This window comes from Marmota monax, unplaced genomic scaffold (genome assembly GCF_021218885.2).
Source record: "Marmota monax isolate L192 unplaced genomic scaffold, Marmota_monax_Labrador192_F-V1.1 WCK01_AAM20220418_F8-fsc00030, whole genome shotgun sequence".
NCBI classification, from domain to species: domain Eukaryota; kingdom Metazoa; phylum Chordata; class Mammalia; order Rodentia; family Sciuridae; genus Marmota; species Marmota monax.
Window position 1 is genome coordinate 14,020,494 of NW_026691988.1, and position 18,126 is coordinate 14,038,619.

Sequence of the window (18,126 nt, forward strand, 5' to 3'; positions counted from 1 at the left end):
CATGTCACTGGTGTGCAGTATTTCAGGGTGCTCTCCCTGAGATGGCACAAGTGAGAACCCAGCTGATGGCACTGATTCAATTTGTTATTGATACTGAGAGCTCTTCTGGGAAAATGTGTTGGATATCTCTGTTTATATTACTTTGGAAATATTTTATTTCACACATACTGAAAAACCCAAGGAGGAGGTCAGTTAGTTCAAGTTTGCTGACAGAAAATTGATCTATATCAGAGTCTGGATGATTGTGCTCAGTTGATTTCTTTATGACTTCAAGACAAGATTTCTACCACTTCCTTTGTTGGGAGAATGTCTAAATTAAGAGATTAAAACTGAGGAAAGCTTCTTCACGTTTAGACGGAGTTATCTTGTTTATCATTCACACTCCCCTTGTCCTTGTGTTTCCACTTCTTGGATGTTGGCTGAACCTCTCTGGTCAGTATAACCAGAGGCTCCAGGATCACAGAAGTGGAGTGTGCCGATGAATGCTGCTTTCTGTTGGGCCTCCTTGGTTATGTGTGTGCTTGTGTGTGTTGCACTTGTGTGTGTTCCACTTGTGCTGAGATGAGTGCAAATGGAAGTAGTGTTTATAAGATAACTCTTCTCACCTATAATGGCAAGTTGTAAATATCCTGTTTCCTATTCCTAGGTCCAGCTCTTCAGTGGGGCCTTTGATCTGCTTTGACCCTGGGTTGTGTTGCAGAAGTGCAGCTCACATTCTGTTCCACTGCTCCGTGTCTCTGTGCTTGTTGATGTGTTCTCGTACTTGTCTCCCTACAGGTTATCCAGGCCGTCTTTTTCGGGATCTGCGTGCTGACTGATCTTTCTAGTCTTCTGATGAGAGGAAGTGGGAACCAAGAGCAAGAGAGGCAGCTCAAGAAGCTCATCTCTCTGCGGGACTGGATGCTGGCTGTGTTGGCCTTTCCCGTTGGGGTTGTGAGTATGATGTAGAATGCATTTAGCCACAAAAAAAGCATGGATCTTATTTCAGATTTTTAAGATAGAAAAAAAGACACATTATAGGAGATTGATTTCCTCCTTCCTTTCTATCTTTTAGTGCTGAGGATTGAAGCTAGAGTCTTGTGCATGCTAAGCACACATACTAACACTGGGCTGCAACACCAGCCCCGAGGTTTAGATTTAGATTTAGATTAGTTCACTGGGCTGCCAGTACCCCAGACTGGAGGGCTTGACCAGCAGAAGTTTATTTTCTCACACTTCTGGAGTCTGGAGGTCTAAGATCAAGATCAATCGGCAGGGTTGGTTTCTTGGAGGCCTCTCTCTTTGACTTCTAGATAATCACCATCTCACTGTGTCTTATATCTCCTTCCCCATGTGCTGGTCTGTACTCTAATTTCTTTTTTTATAAGGAGATCACTCATATTGGGTCAGGATCCCCCTCCTGGCCTCATTTAACCTCAGTTCCCTCTTTAAAGTCCCAAGTGTTATCACCTCCAGAGTTTCTGGGGGGTTAAGACTTCAATATGAGACTTTTTTTTGGGGGGGCACAGTTTAATCCATAAAGGTGTCTTAAACAGCCCCAAACTTGAAATGTATGTAATTTGATTAGAGACTTTAGGTTTTTTTTTTTTTTTGTATTGTTTTGCTTTTTAGTTTTAGAGAGAAATCAACATTAGTTCACCCTTGTTAACTTAATCAAGTTGTCAACTGTACCATTAGTTAACATCACTTAAGAAATGCCACTTAATGTTTGGATCCATTCCAGATTCACTGACTTTCTTTGTTTCCAGTTAGATTCTCTCCATAACCCAACTTCCTTCCCTACATCTGCACATAAACCTTATTTCTTCAAAGTCTCCACAAGACTCTAGATTTGAACTTGTGTATAGCCAGGAGAAGAATGAGAGAATTCTATATCTCAAGTTGTGAGGACAGGTCCGAGTGTTTTACCTAGTTCAAATTCAGACCTCTCACTTGCCATTTTTTTTCCTGGAGGAGCAGAAGTGCCACTGACGTAGGCACCAGGAGCACCAAGTCCAAGGCTCATCGTCAGAAAGTTATGCCCAGATCCTTCCTGTGGCTCTTTCTCATAATGGCCAGAGGCCCCACGTGTGTGGCTGAGTTCTTTTCCTGTGTGCTGAGTTGCATTTTCTTGGGTGAGAGAGCCCCAAGTTCCTGAGAACTGTGCAAGGGCAAGGGGGGCTTCACAACCAGTCCCTGACCCTCTCGTTCCTTCAGGCTTGTCTTCTGAAGGCCACTGGGCCAGTGCTCAGATCCAAGCCATCTAGCAGATCTCTCGGGTTCTGTCCTTTACACAACAGATCTAAATGCTTTACTCTGTCATTTGACTTTGTATTATTTTATATTCCTTCTTTGCACTTGCCTTCTAAAATTCAAATACCTTGCATCAGAATAGCCATATAGAAGAAAATTTTTTCTCTAGCATGAAGTGTAAAGATGTACACTTTCTGCATAAAAGAATTATCTAGATATTCAACCTCTAGAAGAGGTTGTCCATATAGTTGGGGTGTGTGTGTTTCTTTTTTTTTTAAACTTTATAATTCTATAGGAGTATCATTGCCTCTGGAAGTCTTCATTGGGTAAAAAGAATACAATAGTAATACAATAAAAGTAGGAGCACAGATATGGGCATGTTTTCTCTTAGCTCCATGTCTCCTGTTAACTGATGCTGACGTGTTTCCACAGGAACATTCTGACTTACGGTATAAATTTTACCTGCTTCTCAAAGGCTCATTGCCTATGCTCTTTGGATGGTTGTGACATTCTTTGGTGGGAGATTTTCTGCACCTTTTTGTGCTTGAGACTTGAGGTATTCATCAACTTTGAGCGTTCTTCCTAAATTCAGTGTGGGTTTCACAGGTGTGAGTTTGTGAGCCTTTTGATTTGCTTCTGTGTTTATTACATCTGATATTTTCCTCTGTGATTTACTGTTTTTGTTGATTTGTCCATATTTTGGAAGAAGAAGAGGAGTAGCACTACTCTTCATCTCCACGCCCATGTTAACCAGAAGTCACAGCATCACACTTTCACAGCACAGTGTTCAACTTTCCCCTGGTGACAAGTTCCCGAGCAGCAGGTCAGCCTTGGCCTCACACCTGGCACCTCCATCCTGTGCCACCCGGCACACAGGAGGTGATCAGTGCTCTGCAGTCACAGAAGAGAGTAAAGTGGTAGTGATGAATCACAGATATGCAACTTGCTGATTTCTTCCACTCATTTTTTCCTTGGCCACTGGTATCTTATAGTCATTATTTCCATTTTTCATAATCTTTCTTATTATTATAGTCTGTTTTTTTAACTTCCTTTAGTTTCTGTTACTTTTCTTTGTTCTCCTTCTTTCTTTCCTTCCTCCCTTTCCCACTCTTCTCCAATTAAGAACAATCTTGGTCAGTATTCTCTGGAAATCTTATGTTTTCTACCGTTTCTACCTTACTGTGTCATTTGGCTTTGTATCTCTTTACCCAGTTTCTTCCACATTTCTAACTCTAATGCACAGAAATTCATCTTGAGGCAAAAATAAAAAAAAATCTTGATAAATGGATTCTTTCAAGATACATTAATTTTATTGTGAAGTCATGCATTTGCTCAGAAGGGTCTAAAACACTACTGTAGTTTTATTCTTTGTTTTGTGTTTGTGGTCCTGGGGATCAACCAGGGTCTCACATGTGCTAGACAAGTGCCCCTACCACTGAGCTCACCCCCAGCCCATTTAAAATTTTTATTTTCTTATAGGGTCTCAATAAGTTGTCCCTGTACTTGGCATTGCATTAGAGTTTAAATTCGATTTTCTATATGTTTCCTAAGGAAATAGAAATTCATAGATGCCTCATCACTAGTAAAAACAATTTTTAGGTGATTCTAGAAGAGGTCGGCACATATTAAATCTTTACCGACTCTTCAAGATACGATTAGAATGTCAGACATAGTGACTTAATAAATAACTTTAAGACTAAACTCAGATAAACAGATTCCTGAAACATTCATTCAGGCACATACTGCCTTGCTTTGCGACTGTGTACTCTAATCCCAGGACAGGACAAGCACAACCTTCAGGGTCCCCTCAAACCCACCCAGCAAAGGATATCTGCACCTTCACAGGGCAGGGCAGCATCTGGGCTACAGCAGCCACCCCAAGGCGTTACCAAGACAAAGATGTACTGGCGAGGTAGTGAAATTTGATTGTGTGCATTTTTCAAGCAGAATAACAAATGGATCCAGTGCCTAGAGTTGAATTTATGGAAAATGTACAATTGTTCTTCATTAAGAGGGCTGCATTGGATTGCCATTGGGGACAGATTTAGGGTTTTGGGAGAGGGACACTTTCATACTCATTTTACTCTTTGTTTGTTTGTTTTTTAGTTGAAAGTATAAGCTTACTCTCTTTAACTAGAGTGGTATCTTGCCAGCACAAAAGTCAACAAACACACAGAAGACAAAAGACATTCTTGGTTTGATTGTTCCTAATAAACTCAGTGCTTCCAGACCACATAATGTCATAGAATTATTTGTAATGCTTCTTTAAAAGGGTGACAGGGTTCAGAAATAAACTGCACATGGTAAGAAGAGCCTCCCGTGGGTTATCCCTGTGAAATGAATTGCAAGGCTTTGGGAGTGGTGGTGATTTCCGGCCATTAGCATTACTAATCAAGGCCAGCTTTGCATTGGTGGGAATCAAGATGATACATGCTCTGTTCACTCAAGCAAAGCTGCCTGATTTCTTCAAGGTCACACTGAAACAAACCTTTACTCCAATTATCTTTGATTGGAATGTTTCATTATTTTTATATATCCTTGAGGTAAGAGAGAGCTTGAAGTAGATGCATTAGGTCCACGGGTCACCAAATCATATTTAGTGCTCCATGCTCACAGAAAGCAATTACTGTCAACTCTCAATTAACCTTGTTCCTGGAGGATGCATTAGTGCAGAAATTACAAATCCTGCATAACCCACCCTGTCTTCCTTGATGCCTTCGTTGCAGCTGTGAAATGTATGTGCACATGTGTGCATGTGAGAGAAAGAGGGAGAGTGGGAGCACCAGGAAAAGCTTGGGCCAAACAGTCTCTCATGCCTGTACTATGAAGCAAAGATAACACTGCTTCCTCAGGAACAAACTGACAAGAAGTATGAGGTAGAGGAAGCCTGTTACAGCAAGGAGCACTGGGCGTGGTCAGCAGGCACCTTGCAGCCAGAGCAGCAGAGCAGAAAAGCCCTTAGGACACAAGGTTTCCAAACACAGAGTCGATACTTTCTACCTTAGGTTGCTGGAGCTAGGACCTGTGCTCCCCTCATGCTCCAAAGGTGCTTAGATGTTTTGCTCTCTGGAATTCTGTTTGCATCAACCAAAATGGTGAAAGGTGTTTACTTCACATGTTATTATGAATCATTTGCACATATGATAAGAATTCTTAATGCTACAGATTCCTGCGGGTATTATAACTGTGCCCATCAGGTACTGGCCACAAATGCTGTGTCCATCCTTCTGCAGTTGTGAGCCCCATTGGCTGGGCATCTCCCTTCAGGGCTGGGAACCACAGGAAGAGTAAAGTGCTTCTTCAGGTGACTCCTTGTGGCTTTGCTCCAGGAAGTGTTCATGTTTCACAAGGAAGAAAGTTCTTGTTTTATTATTACCACTTAAGTTGATTGGGCACATGCCTGTAATACAAGTAACTCAGGAGCCTGAGGCAGGATCACAAGTTTGAGGTTAGCTGGGCAATTTAACAAGACCCTGTCTCAAAATAAAAATAAAAATAAAAAAGGACTGGGGATGTAGTTCAGTGACATAGTGCCTGTGGGTTCAGTCCCCAGTACTAGGAGGGGACAGGGGAGGAAATAAAGGGAAAAACTGTTACAATAAAATAAAATAAATCTCTGATGCAAACTCCACGAAAAAGTATATTGTAATTATTTTCAAAAGTAATTCCTCACCAGGTGTGCTGGCACATGCCTGTAATCCCAGTGGCTTGGGAGGCCAAGGCAGGAAGATTGTGAGTTCGTAAACCAGCCTCAGCAACTTAGCCAGGCTCTAAGAAACTTAGCAAGAACCTGTCTCTAAATAAAATATAAAAAGGAGTGAGGTATGCCTCAGTGGTTAAATGCCCCTGAGTTCAATCCTTGGTCCCCACCCCCAAAAAAGGTAATTCTCCATAGTCTTCATTTATTGATATTCTACCTAAGTTTAAGCTACATGAAGAAAACTTTTGAGATGTATAACAGTTTAGATTATCATATCCCTATAACTCAAAAAATATTATTTCATTACACATTTATTAAATGTAAGAGGTTGTCTTAAATAGAAAACAAGCATATCAATTATTTACTAATATTAATACCTTTTAATGTAACATACAACACACATTGAGAACAAGAAAACAAGCATATCAATTGATTACTAATATTAGTGTTTGTTAGTGAAACACACAAAGGAAAGGAATTTGATTTTATTTGTGATTGCAAATAAAAACAAATATTTTTGCTTTTGTTTTAAAATTTAAGGGGAAATATTTTAAAAATACATTGTTTACTTTCTACTACCAATTCAAGATGGAACTTAAAAATATACTTTATATCTGCTAATCCCCTTTATTATATTTTCACACAAATACTAAAATCACACCATTTTCTATTTTCTTTAAGCCTTAGCTAAGATTTTTAAGTTACTTTAAATGCCCCTTTTCTTTTCACCTCTGAAATTAAAAATACAATTCTGGCTAGGTCATATTTTATGGAAAAACCAAGTTCACTTCTGATTCAGTCAATCATATGCTCACCCCCTGCACAGAAATGAGGATATGAGTTAATTTGCCCAAAAAGGAAGTTCATAGATGACAGTTTGTTCAAGATTGGTAAGCAAAATAAGCCATATTTCCCCTTTTCCAGGAGAAAGGCTCAGAACACTGTAATTACATAACCAAGGTAAGTGTAGGTTGTATGTTTCATTTCCTGCTGATCCATGCATCAGGGGCAATGTCTAAATATTAATTCAATATTAGTTGAGTGCAGTCTGTTTCACTCTAGCTTGAGCAATAAGGATATTTAATCTCTCATAAAATAGTAGGCCTGTCGACAGGTAGTTTCAGGGTGGTATTGCTCAGGATTATGAATTAAGAATTGGGCATTTTCTGTTTTAGACTCTTCCGTCTTCATAAACTCTTTCATCTTCCATCTTCGTCCTTTTGACCTTGGGATTGGTTTTTAATTCTCAAGAGGATAGAAAAAGCACCAAGGATCACATCCTTCACATCCATGTTCAAGGCAAGAAGAGGAATAAATCTCTTTAGGGAGCCCCCTCACACCACCATACCAAAGTATTTGTCTCTTCCTCAGGCAAACACATCATTCCAAAAACTCCAATTGCAGATTTCCCCTTAGGTCTTGGTGCTTAGAACCATCATGTGGCTAGAAACAACTTGATGAGAGGCCAGACAAGCAGGTGGAAGCAGCAGGAAGGGAGGTTACCACGAGAGCTTAAACTAATGATTTATCCTTAGGGCTGGGCATATTGCTGCCCAAACAGAACCAGGAGTTTAAAACCTATTATAAGTAACACATTTTGAGAATTACAGTGAAATATAAAGTAAGTAAAAGCTAGTAGGATTTTAGGTAATTCATTTTTTATTCATATTGATATGAAAAATGCTGATCAGCTAATCATGAGCATTTTCTGTTGTAGTAAATAAGGGACTATTTTTCCATTCATTCTCTTCCAATACCACGTTCAGTGCATTCTTGCCAGTATTATCATAAACTATTAAGAGAAAATCAGATCTCTTAGGCAATTGATTAAATGGTTTATGTTTGATTTCTGAAACTTCCTACAAAATTTATCAGAGGTGACTTTTGTTTTAGACCACTGTCTTAGAAAGATAACTGGGTTCAAGGAGTAAAATCTTCTTTCAATTTCTGTCTCCCAAGAAATTATAGAAAAGTATTATACTCCTATATCATTTCACAGAGTTCTCACTCTTACTGAGCAAAAAAATCACAAAATATCTCAGAAAATGAAGATATATTTTTCTATAGTTTTATTCACATGTATTTGAAACTTGATCTCAAGATGTTAGAAGTAATCTTCAGTAATGTTAGTAATGGGTGTATATTATAAAACAAACATGGTTCTTGTCCTATAACAGAGTCTTGCGTATGTCCTTCTCTTGGGAACCAAAGAAAAGATGTACCATTTCTTCCTGTCTACACATCTCCCTCCTTACATTATCCCTTTCTGTCATCCCTTTCTTTCCCTCTATCCTGAGAATTGTTTCCTATATAGAAGAAACAATTTGTTCCTGAAATTACAACAGTTCCCATGGGTGTTTTGAGGTAAGTCTTACCTGCTTTGGCTGGATCAAAGAGTGTTATGTTACATCAGCTGGATATAAAAACATTTTCTCCCCAAAAGAAGGAGCTACACAAGATTTATTAACTATTGTTGGACTCATGTTATTACCATGTTAATGATTTGCTTATTTTACCACAAATGGCCGGTCGTGATAGGATTTTCATTCATCATGTCTTTGCTGAGGTGTAGTTATGAGTGTGCCAGAAACTCAGGTGGGGAGATGAGATGGGAGACGGTGAGGACAGAGTGTAGCCTGCTAAACCAGTTCGCTCTCTCCTAAACACCTCTGAAGAGCCAATTTGTGCAGTTTCCCTCTAGAGAATGTCTGTTTATTTGGTAGGTTGGGCTGTGCTGGTGAAGTTTAGAGCCACATGAGGACAGTGAAGAGACCTGTGTCCCAGAGGGAGCCAGAAGCAGCCCCTCAGTCCTAATGTGCTTTTGTGCTTTTCTGAGTTCTCTGATACCTTGTTCATTGTTCACTGGGACGAGATGGAAGAGAGACATAAAGTAAGGAAGAATCCAAAATATGGACTGGTGATGTGCCCAAGTTAAAAAGCGTGACGAGAGAGGATTTATCACCTCACCACTTGATCTTAAGGAGGGTCCCCTCTCCCCTTTGTTTGCCTTAAAAATCAACAACAACAAAGAAGAAGATTTCTTCTTCATAAGCACAGATAACTAAACAGAAGCCTCAGTGCACCCATGGCCAGAAAGGATAATGTGAGCATGCAAATGCCCAGGGGGTTGCAGCTAAATAAAATCAGGATTAGGGCAACAAAGTCAGTCCCGGGTTTATTGGGACAGTTACTCATGTCTGGATATTTAGGAACCCCTCACACCCAGAGGCTTTTGCTCTTCCCTCAGGTTTGCTTGCAGCCTGTGAATGAGCAGCCCCACTTGTATTTCATGAGACTTCTCACCACCTCCCTTTCCACAGTGCCAAAACCCACAAACAACTCAGCCCAAAAAACCAAGAAACAGCTTACAGCTTACTTCTGCTACACGTGTGCTGTGAGCCAGGCAACATGCTAAGGGTTTTCCTCAAATGATTTATTTGGTCCTCAGAGCCCCATTAGGTAGGAGTTTCCATTATTCTTACCTCAATGTACAGAGAAGACAGGCTCCCATTTCACATTTCACAGCTTGCCTGCCTGAGGTCATGCAGCTAGTACCTGAGGCTAGTAGACGGAGGAGGATTTGAACCCCGACACAGACTAATGAAGTGCTTTCTTTTAGGAACTATTCCAGCAACGATTACAAACTTTCTGACAAACCAAGCCTAACTTTGCTTTTCATCATGCACTTCATAGAATTTGAGCTATATACATACAGTCTGAGCTGACCAAGATTTCTAATTTGGGAGAATGTATAAAAAAAGAAAAGGAATTGCACAGATTCTGAAACAAAACATCAATGCTTTATGTGTCTCCTTGATGTTTCACAGAAGACTAAGTTCATGTGTGCTTTTTGTTGTTTCTCTCTGATAATTTTTTTTTCACACTGTGGGGTCCAGTGCTTGATAGTTTTACAGACCAGTTTGTAAAGTACAGGTTTTGATAAGAAAAGAAAATTCTTCCTACTTTTCTTTTCATCTTAGCATAAGCTTCTGCATATTTACCCATTATACTTCTTTTTAATATGAGCAAATAAGGTTTTATCAGTAGAATTAGCTGCATTAAAAAAAAGGTTGCTCAATGCATCCAGTATAATCTATAAATTGTCTCTGGACTTCCAGGAAGACATAGTTTGTAGCTACACAATTGCAAAAGAATGTGTTTGGCAAGAAATGATCCAGGACATTCCACGTGGGCAGGAATATCCTAACAAATGAATTATGCCTAGTCAGTAAAATATTTTACTAAGAATTCCTGAAAGTTATTTTGTTCTCCTTAATCAAGAGTGAGTTTTCAGCCAAATCTGCTTTTCTTTTTAAATTTGTAATTTATACCTCCACCCATTTTCAACAAGGACTTGAGGTGGCGTAAGTCAAGTCAGTTAATCAGAAAACATCACAGCATCCTGGGCCTCGGTGTTATTCATCAAAGGCCTCCTGTAAATAATCTTGCCTGTTTGGGTATTTTCTATATCATGATGTAAGCAAAACAGTGCAACTTCCTCAACCTTTTTATCTGGAAAGGGGAGGAAAACCGGAAAGATGCAGAAACCTTTGATAGACCTTCTAGTGAATTCAGTTAACATATATTGAGTGCTTGTCACTCTTTTAACCATTATCATATGACTTCATTGATTCTAGAAGGGGATCTTACATAACCAAGAGGCATTAGGTGACAGGAAGTCACTTGCCCCCACAGATTGTAATGCCAGGAAGAGGACTGGGGTCCTTTAGGGAGGGAGAGATGCTGCCATCGTGGCCATAGCAGCTTGTTCTTGCTGGGCTTCTGACCTGTTAGAGAAGATGCCTGCCATATTGGACCTGTTTAGGAATGTTGGATGAACAGCATTTGTCCTTAAAGAGTCTCAAGAAAAAAGGTAGGATGGGAGGAAAAAGAAGAAAAGCTTTAGGGGGAAAAAAACTCACCCACATTGGTTCTCTTTGGGTTCCCTGGCATCTTTCATAGATCAGCATCAAAGCAGATGTCTCTCCCCAACCTGGTACCTTCCTAAACTGCTGCTGATCCTCAGAATAATTAGTCTGGTAAAACCTCCTGTCTCAATTGACAATAAGGGCTCTTCTGTCACAAAAACAAAACAAAACAAAACAAAAAATTTCATAATGGATCAGCAGTTCTAAAGGGGCCCTAAGTAAGCAGTTGACAATGAATTCAGGGTGCATCAAATGCTAAGGGGGAAAAGTTCAAAGTGCTGCCAGGCAGACAGACTGCTGACAGTTGGGTTGCACATATGCATCTTTGAGCCATTTTGGTTCCAGTGATGAACATTTGCTTGCTGATGTCTTTCACTTTGGTATGCAGTGTAGGTCATCAGAGAAAAGATTTAAAGGCAAAAACAAAAATCCGCACAAATTCCCACAGTAGATTTATCACTTTTATAACAAGAAAAACCCACAAAACATATTAGGAAAGCCCTCAGACAACTACTTATATTTGGGAAATAAATAACATTCATATTTGCAAAAGCATTCCCAATTAGGAATGTTCGTGTCCTAAATTAAAGGGCAAATCACTTAGAGAAAAAAGAAACAATATGTTCTTCATATGCATGATACCATGAAACAAATACATCAGTGTCTCCGTAGTTTTTCTTGTTGCTAACTATGTACACAGATTGCTCTTGTACACTCTTGTACATGGTGTGGCATATTTTCCTAGTTTGTATATAATTTGAAAGTAACAAAACAGAAAACCTTATCCTTCCTCCTCCTGTCCTATCTCCAGAGCAGTTCGAAGGCATTCCTCTGGGGATGTTCTGGTATGCTAGGACAAGAACTCAAATGTTCTGTAATCGAGGACCAAAATCTAAACACTTGGTTTTGTCAGTCTTTTTTAAGATAATTCTTCTTTCGGTCAGTTAACTCATACCAATTAAGTAATTACATTCTAAAATTTAAATCAGAAGGATAAGTCATTTATGAGGAGAAAAAAAATATTCAGGTAGACTAAAATCTGCCCAAGCTCCCTCAACAGGCAAAATAACTTTGAAAAAGCCAGAAGGATGCCAGGAGATTTCTGGATGAACTTGAAATCAAGGCAAGGAGTGATAATTGAATGATTTTAATGATGGGTGATCAAAACTAGAGTTGGATGTATCTTTTTTGTATTGAAGGATTGACTTGCTAGGTAGGCCAGAATGCTTTCTTCAGTGACCAAGGGACCCTCATCTGTATAAAGTTAGAGACGTATTCTTGCCCTTCAGTACCTATAAGGCTACTCACCATTATGACTCCATTTCTCCTGTCAACAAACCTTTCTTGGGAAGATCGTAATTCATTTGAGTAGACTTTACCTTTCACTGTTACTGTAGTGTTCTGGTCAGTGGCATTCTGTCATTCTGATATTATACCTGAGTCACTGAATGTAGGCACTCATTGACACAGTCATCTAACATAGTATGCTCTGCAAAAGGATAATCTAATTAACTTTCATTAGATTCTATTAAATTAGATTTTTCTTAATTTTATTCTCAGATGGTAACTTTAAATTCTGGTTGTCATTAGTTGGATCTCTATTATATACTTAGAGCTACCCTGTGGATATTTGTGACAATGTAATTGTATCTGTAACTAGACTATAGTCCCCTTTTATTTAAAAAAAAAAAAAGAACAATACATAGGCATGCGATTATTAAGTGATTTTATGATAGACACAAGGTCCATATAGTTTTTTTTTTTTTTTAAAGCAAAAATATCAATGCTAACTGATGAGTTAAAATAGCCTTGTTTGAGGTTTATGGGTATCTGTTTAATTATTTTATTTATTAACACTTGACAGAGTGTAAAAGAAGTCTTGTTTTTTTTTATTTTGGTGTGGAATTCAATTTAAAATGGATCTAACTTTGAACTCATAAAAGTGGAGAAAGTTATTTATTGCTAAGATGATCACTTCATCAGTAGATCTCCCTTGTGAGAGGCTTAAGACAGCCAGATACAGTCCAAAGTGCACCAGATCTGGAGACACACAGATCTGGGTTCTAATTATGGATTCAGGACTTCCTACTGTCAAAACCTTGGTATTGAAATGTGAGCAGAAAAGTCCAAATTACCTGGGTTATTTTGAAGGTCAACAAAAGTGACACATGACATGTAGTCAAAGAAGGCCAGTTTACTTCTGTTGGCCTAAAGCCACAGAGAATATTGTGTTAGATGACAGTGTCTGTGGGTGTAGTGTGATATTGCCCCATTGCAAATACTCCTTCAAGAGGCCAGAAAATTCAGGTTCTTGAAATTCCAAGGATGTGGTAACACATTCAAAGTCATAGAAGGAATTTGAGTTGTTCACAAATCAAAGTCAGGAGAAAAGATTTAGTTTTAAGAAAAGGTTCAGAGAGAAAAATAATAAATAAATAGGATTTTACAGCATAAATTAGGAACAGGTCTGCTCTACCCCTCTTTCTCACCAGCACTTTCTAATTTAGATTTCCTGGGAACTTTGGAGGTGATGAATGTTCCCCCCCTTCGCCGCTGCCTCCTCCTCCTCCTCCTCCTCCTCCTCCTCCTCCTTTCTCTCTCCCTCCCCTTCCCTCCCTCCCTCTCTCTCTCTCTCTCTCTCTCTCTCATACTAGGGATTAAATCCAGGGTGCTGTACCCCTGAGCTACATCCCAGCCCTTTTTATTTATTCTTTTTTTTTTTTTGAGACAGAATCTCCTCACTAAGTTGTCCAGCTTGCCTTGAACTTAACAGTATTCCTGCCTTAGCCTCCCAAGTAGCTGGGATCATAGGCATGTGCCACTGTGCCTGGCAATACATATTTTATTTTATAATGAAAATCAGTAATGGACTTAAACATGACAATCCAGATTTGTAGAGAAGACTAAATTTTAAAAAAATCTTAGAATTTTTTTCAAAAGATCTTACCAGTCTTTAGAATTTTCACCAGGGAAATTCATTATCTGTGCTACTCTTGATAAATATTGGGCTTGTTTCCGGTTTTTTGCCTGTTATAGGCAACCTTGCCCTGAACATTTCTGTACATGGCTCCTGATTCACATTTGTAAGAGATCATTTAGGGTGACACTTCCCCAACCACCTGCTGTGACGAAATGCCAACTTACCAGTGTGTGTGGTGACCTCAGTCTGTGAGACTCTAGCCAGCCTTATCCTGTAGCAAGGACTTGTATTTCTTACTTACCAGAATTGTCATCATGAATGATTGCCAAATTTTATCAGATTTTTTTTCTGCCCTTGTGGAGGTAATCAAATTTTTCTTCTTTTATTTTTATCAATGTAGTAAGTTACATATGGTTTTCTAATATTAAAGCAAGTTTGCATCCTTGGGATAAAATTCACTTGCTCCTGATACAGTGCATTTTATAAACATTGGTGGGTATATGTTTTTAAAGATTTTGCTTAGGATTTTTGCACATGTTCATGAATGATGATTTCCTTTCTTATCATGTTCCTTTCTATTATTACATCATTATTGTACCAGCCTCATAAAGTGCCATGGGACATAGTCCCTTCTTTTTATCCACTGGAAAAGTTGGGTAAAAGATTGGAATCATCTTTTTTTTGAATGTTTGGTAGAAACCACTATTGTGTCTAGCATACACACTTTGGGAAGATTTTTAACCTCTAATTTGATCTCATAATTATGAGGCTATTTGGATTTTGTATTTCTCCTTGAGTCAGTTTTAATGAGCAGTGTTTTCTGAATAAAAATTTTATTTCATCAGATTGTAAATTAATGTCAAACTTGTTCATAAGTTTTTTATGTTTTTGTTCTCAGGTTATCTGTAGGAATTTCCTCCTTCCTGATATTGTTTATTTGTATTTATTTTTCCTCTCTCTCTTCTTTTCTTTACCACTCTTGCAGAATTAATCTGTGATCTCCAAAAAATTCGAACTTCTGGACATTTTTTCATCAATCCTGTCTTCTATGCTTGTTTCTATTTCTTCAGTTTTTTGGCTGCTTTTCAAAAGATGTATTAACCACTTATTAATTTTTGCTATTTCTTGTTTTCTAATGTAAGTATGAAAACCTGTAAACTTCCTCAATTAACATACTAATTATATCTGACAAGGTTTGTATTTTCCATGTTTATTTATAAATATTTTATGGAGTCCATTATGATTTCACATTCAACTCATATGTTTTAAAGAAAGAATGTTTTTAGATTTCCAAATGTACATCATTTTTTTTGTACTGGGAAAATAACTCAGGACATTTATTCCATCATGAAGCTAGATGGTAATTCCTTAACCCCTTTCCACTCCATGTCTGATGTCAAGAATAAATTCACCTGTGCCTCTTACTGCACATATTCCTTGTATCAACATCTCAATTACAGAAGTCATCTTAACTCGTAACAGTTGCATCACATATACCAGGGTTAACCTAAGTGAAAGAGAACTGTTTCCTTTGTACCCATTGAAACCAGTGCACCACCCTGGGTCTTTCTGGAGTGTCTGATTGCCTTTTCATTCCGTGTGCAGTTGATTGTAATCTTTGTAGTTTTCCATTTGAATCACAACTACCTCTGATTTATTCTTTTTTTTAATATTTATTTTTTAGTTTTAGTGGACACAATATCTTTATTTTATTTTTTTTAATGTGGTGCTGAGAATCAAACCCAGTGCCTCACGCATGCTAGGTGAGCGTGCTACCACTTGAGCCACATCCCCAGCCCCTGATTTATTCTTTATAGCAGTGGTACCTTCAAGTTTCTCAGCCCCTATGTCTGCAGCTTGATGGATGACCACAAAGTGAACTGTCTTTTCCTCCTTTGGACTTCATCTTCTCCACAGTCTACCCTTTCACAGCACACACCACCTTACTAACCAGGATGCTTTCTAGGCTGTGCAGTAAACCTTCCAACATCTCTCTTCACCAAAGAAGACTGTTACACTAGAGGCTAGCCTCAGGCAATTTGTCTCCTGGAGAGAAAGAAAACACCAAAACCAAGAAAAAACAGAACTAGAGGAACATGGCATGATTGGCAAGGTGTCAGCCTATAGGCCCAAGGACAACACAGAGAATAACCTCTGGAGACTCCATCCACAAATCCAGAGGACTGGTGGTAGGCATCTATCTTAGTCTGTTTTGTGTTAACAGAACAAAATATCTGAGTCTGGGAACATTATAAATAAGAAGGTTATTTAGCTCACAGTTCTGGAAGCTCAACAAGATGGCACTGGCATTTGGTTGGTTTCTGGGAAGGGCCTCATGGCAGCTCACTTCCTAGTGGAAAAAGTGGAAAGGGAAAGCAGATGCATGCGGAAGAGAGAGACTAAGGGGAAGTACCAGCTTGCTGTATAACAACCCACCCTCCTGGCAACCAACCCAAGTCTGCAAGAGCTAGGACTCATTTCTGTGGGAAGAGCATTAATCGTTAATCCCTCTTAAAGGCTCAAACATCTCTCAGCATTGTTTCATTGGGGACCATGCTTCACGTGAGTTTTGGTGGGGATGGACTAGTCTCAAACCATAATTACACCTGTCCATACAAGCTGACCTTCTCGGGCAGGTATGGATCCAAGGTGCAAGGCAAACTCAAATATTAGGACCAACAAATATTCTAAATCAGCATTGCTTTTCTATACTGTGGCTGTGACCTTTCTAGAGATAATATGTGCCTTGTCAGACAGTCCTTACTGACATGCTTAAGATTCCCCAAGTGTGCTTATTTCTAGCAAGACAAGAAAGGATTCTCCAAAGTTGTCTGCATTCCGTGCTGCTGTCATAGATGTTTGATCCAGAAGAGCAGCTTTACAGTTTTTCCCCATACATCATACTTTTTCTTTTCCTTTTTTTTTCCTAGAATGATTAATCACATTGATTAGCCACAATTGCTCAATAAAAATTGTTAACATTGCTACTTAATTCAAGCTTTTCCATGGGCCCACAAATCAGCCGTGAAATAGTCTCTGACATTTAATTTATTCACTCACCCAATTATTAATCCATTCAAAAATATCTAGTAACCCCACCACCACCACCACTACCCAGGAGCAGTCCATTGTTCTTGATTTCAGTTGTAACTTAAAGGGAAACTTTCGCAGTGTCTGGATCCCTTGACGTGCTGCAGACAAAGGAGGATATCCTCAAATTCCTTGCAACAAGAACCCACTTAGGTGGCACCAACCTTGATTTTCAGATGGAACAATATATCTACAAAAGAAAATGTGATGGCATCTGCATCATAAATCTGAAGAGAACCTGGGATTAGCATCTTCTGGCAGCTCATGCCATTATTGCCATCGAAAACCCTACTGATGTCAGTGTCATATCCTCTAGGAATACTGACCAGAAGGCTGTGCTGAAGTTTGCTGCTGCCACCGGAGCCACTCCTTTTGCTGGCTGCTTCACTCCTGGAACCTTCACTAGCCAGATCCAGGCAGCCTTCCGGGAGCCATGACTTCCGGTGGTTACTGATCCCAGGGCTGACCACCAGCCTCTTATAGAAGCATCTTGTGTCAATCTGTCTACCATGGCTCTGTGTAACACAGACTCTCCCCTGTGCTACATGGACATTGCCATTCTGAGCAACAACAGGGGAGCTCATTCTGTGGGTCTGATGTGGATGCTGGCCCGAGAAGTTCTGTGTATGCGTGGCACCATTTCCGGTGAACTTCCATGGGAGGTCATGCCTGAGCTCTATTTCTACGGATATCGTGAAGAGACTGAAAAGGAAGAGCAGGCTGTTGCTGAAAAAGCTGTGACCAGGGAGGAATTTCAGGGTGGTTGGACTGCTCCAGCTCCTGAGTTCACTGCTGCTCAACCTGAGGTTGCAAACTGTTCTGAAGGTACACAGGTGCCCTCTGTGCCTAGCCATCAGTGCCTACTGAAGGCTGGAATACCCAGCCAGCCACTTAAGACTGGGCTGCAGCTCCCACTGAGTGGTGTTGAGCTGTTGAGCTTTTCTGCAGACATTTATTAAGCACAATGGGAAAAGTTACAGAAAATAAACACTAGTTTCTAAAAAAAATTTGAAAAGTATCTAGTACCCACTATGTGCAAAAATTTTTAAAGTGGTTAAAAGCTTCGATCCTGTTGTCCCACAATCTGGCTTCACATTCTTGCCTGACTACATTAACTTTCGGACACTGAAAAGTAATTTAAATTCTCTAAAGCCAAGTTTCTTCATGTGTAATACCAGAAAAATAATAGTAGCTATTATTGAGGAACTACCTCAAGGTAGTTGTGATTCTCAGAGAGGAACTTCCTTGTAAAGTCT

At 39.3% G+C, this 18,126-nt stretch overlaps 1 protein-coding gene and 1 pseudogene across 7 annotated transcripts in view; both read left to right on the top strand.

Annotated features, from left to right (window-relative positions):
- Aig1 (androgen induced 1) overlaps positions 1-18,126 on the top strand; it is a 242,959-nt gene that overhangs the window by 54,789 nt on the left and 170,044 nt on the right. For 6 of the 7 annotated variants that reach the window (XM_046450581.2, XM_046450582.2, XM_046450586.2 and 3 more), the window contains exon 2: positions 778-933. In XM_046450581.2, coding sequence (XP_046306537.1) covers positions 778-933 — 156 coding nt within the window. Of the gene's footprint in view, positions 1-777; positions 934-18,126 lie in introns of those variants that run through there. The other variant, XM_046450594.2, reaches the window with a different exon arrangement.
- Positions 16,334-17,798, top strand: LOC124095660 (small ribosomal subunit protein uS2-like; annotated as a pseudogene).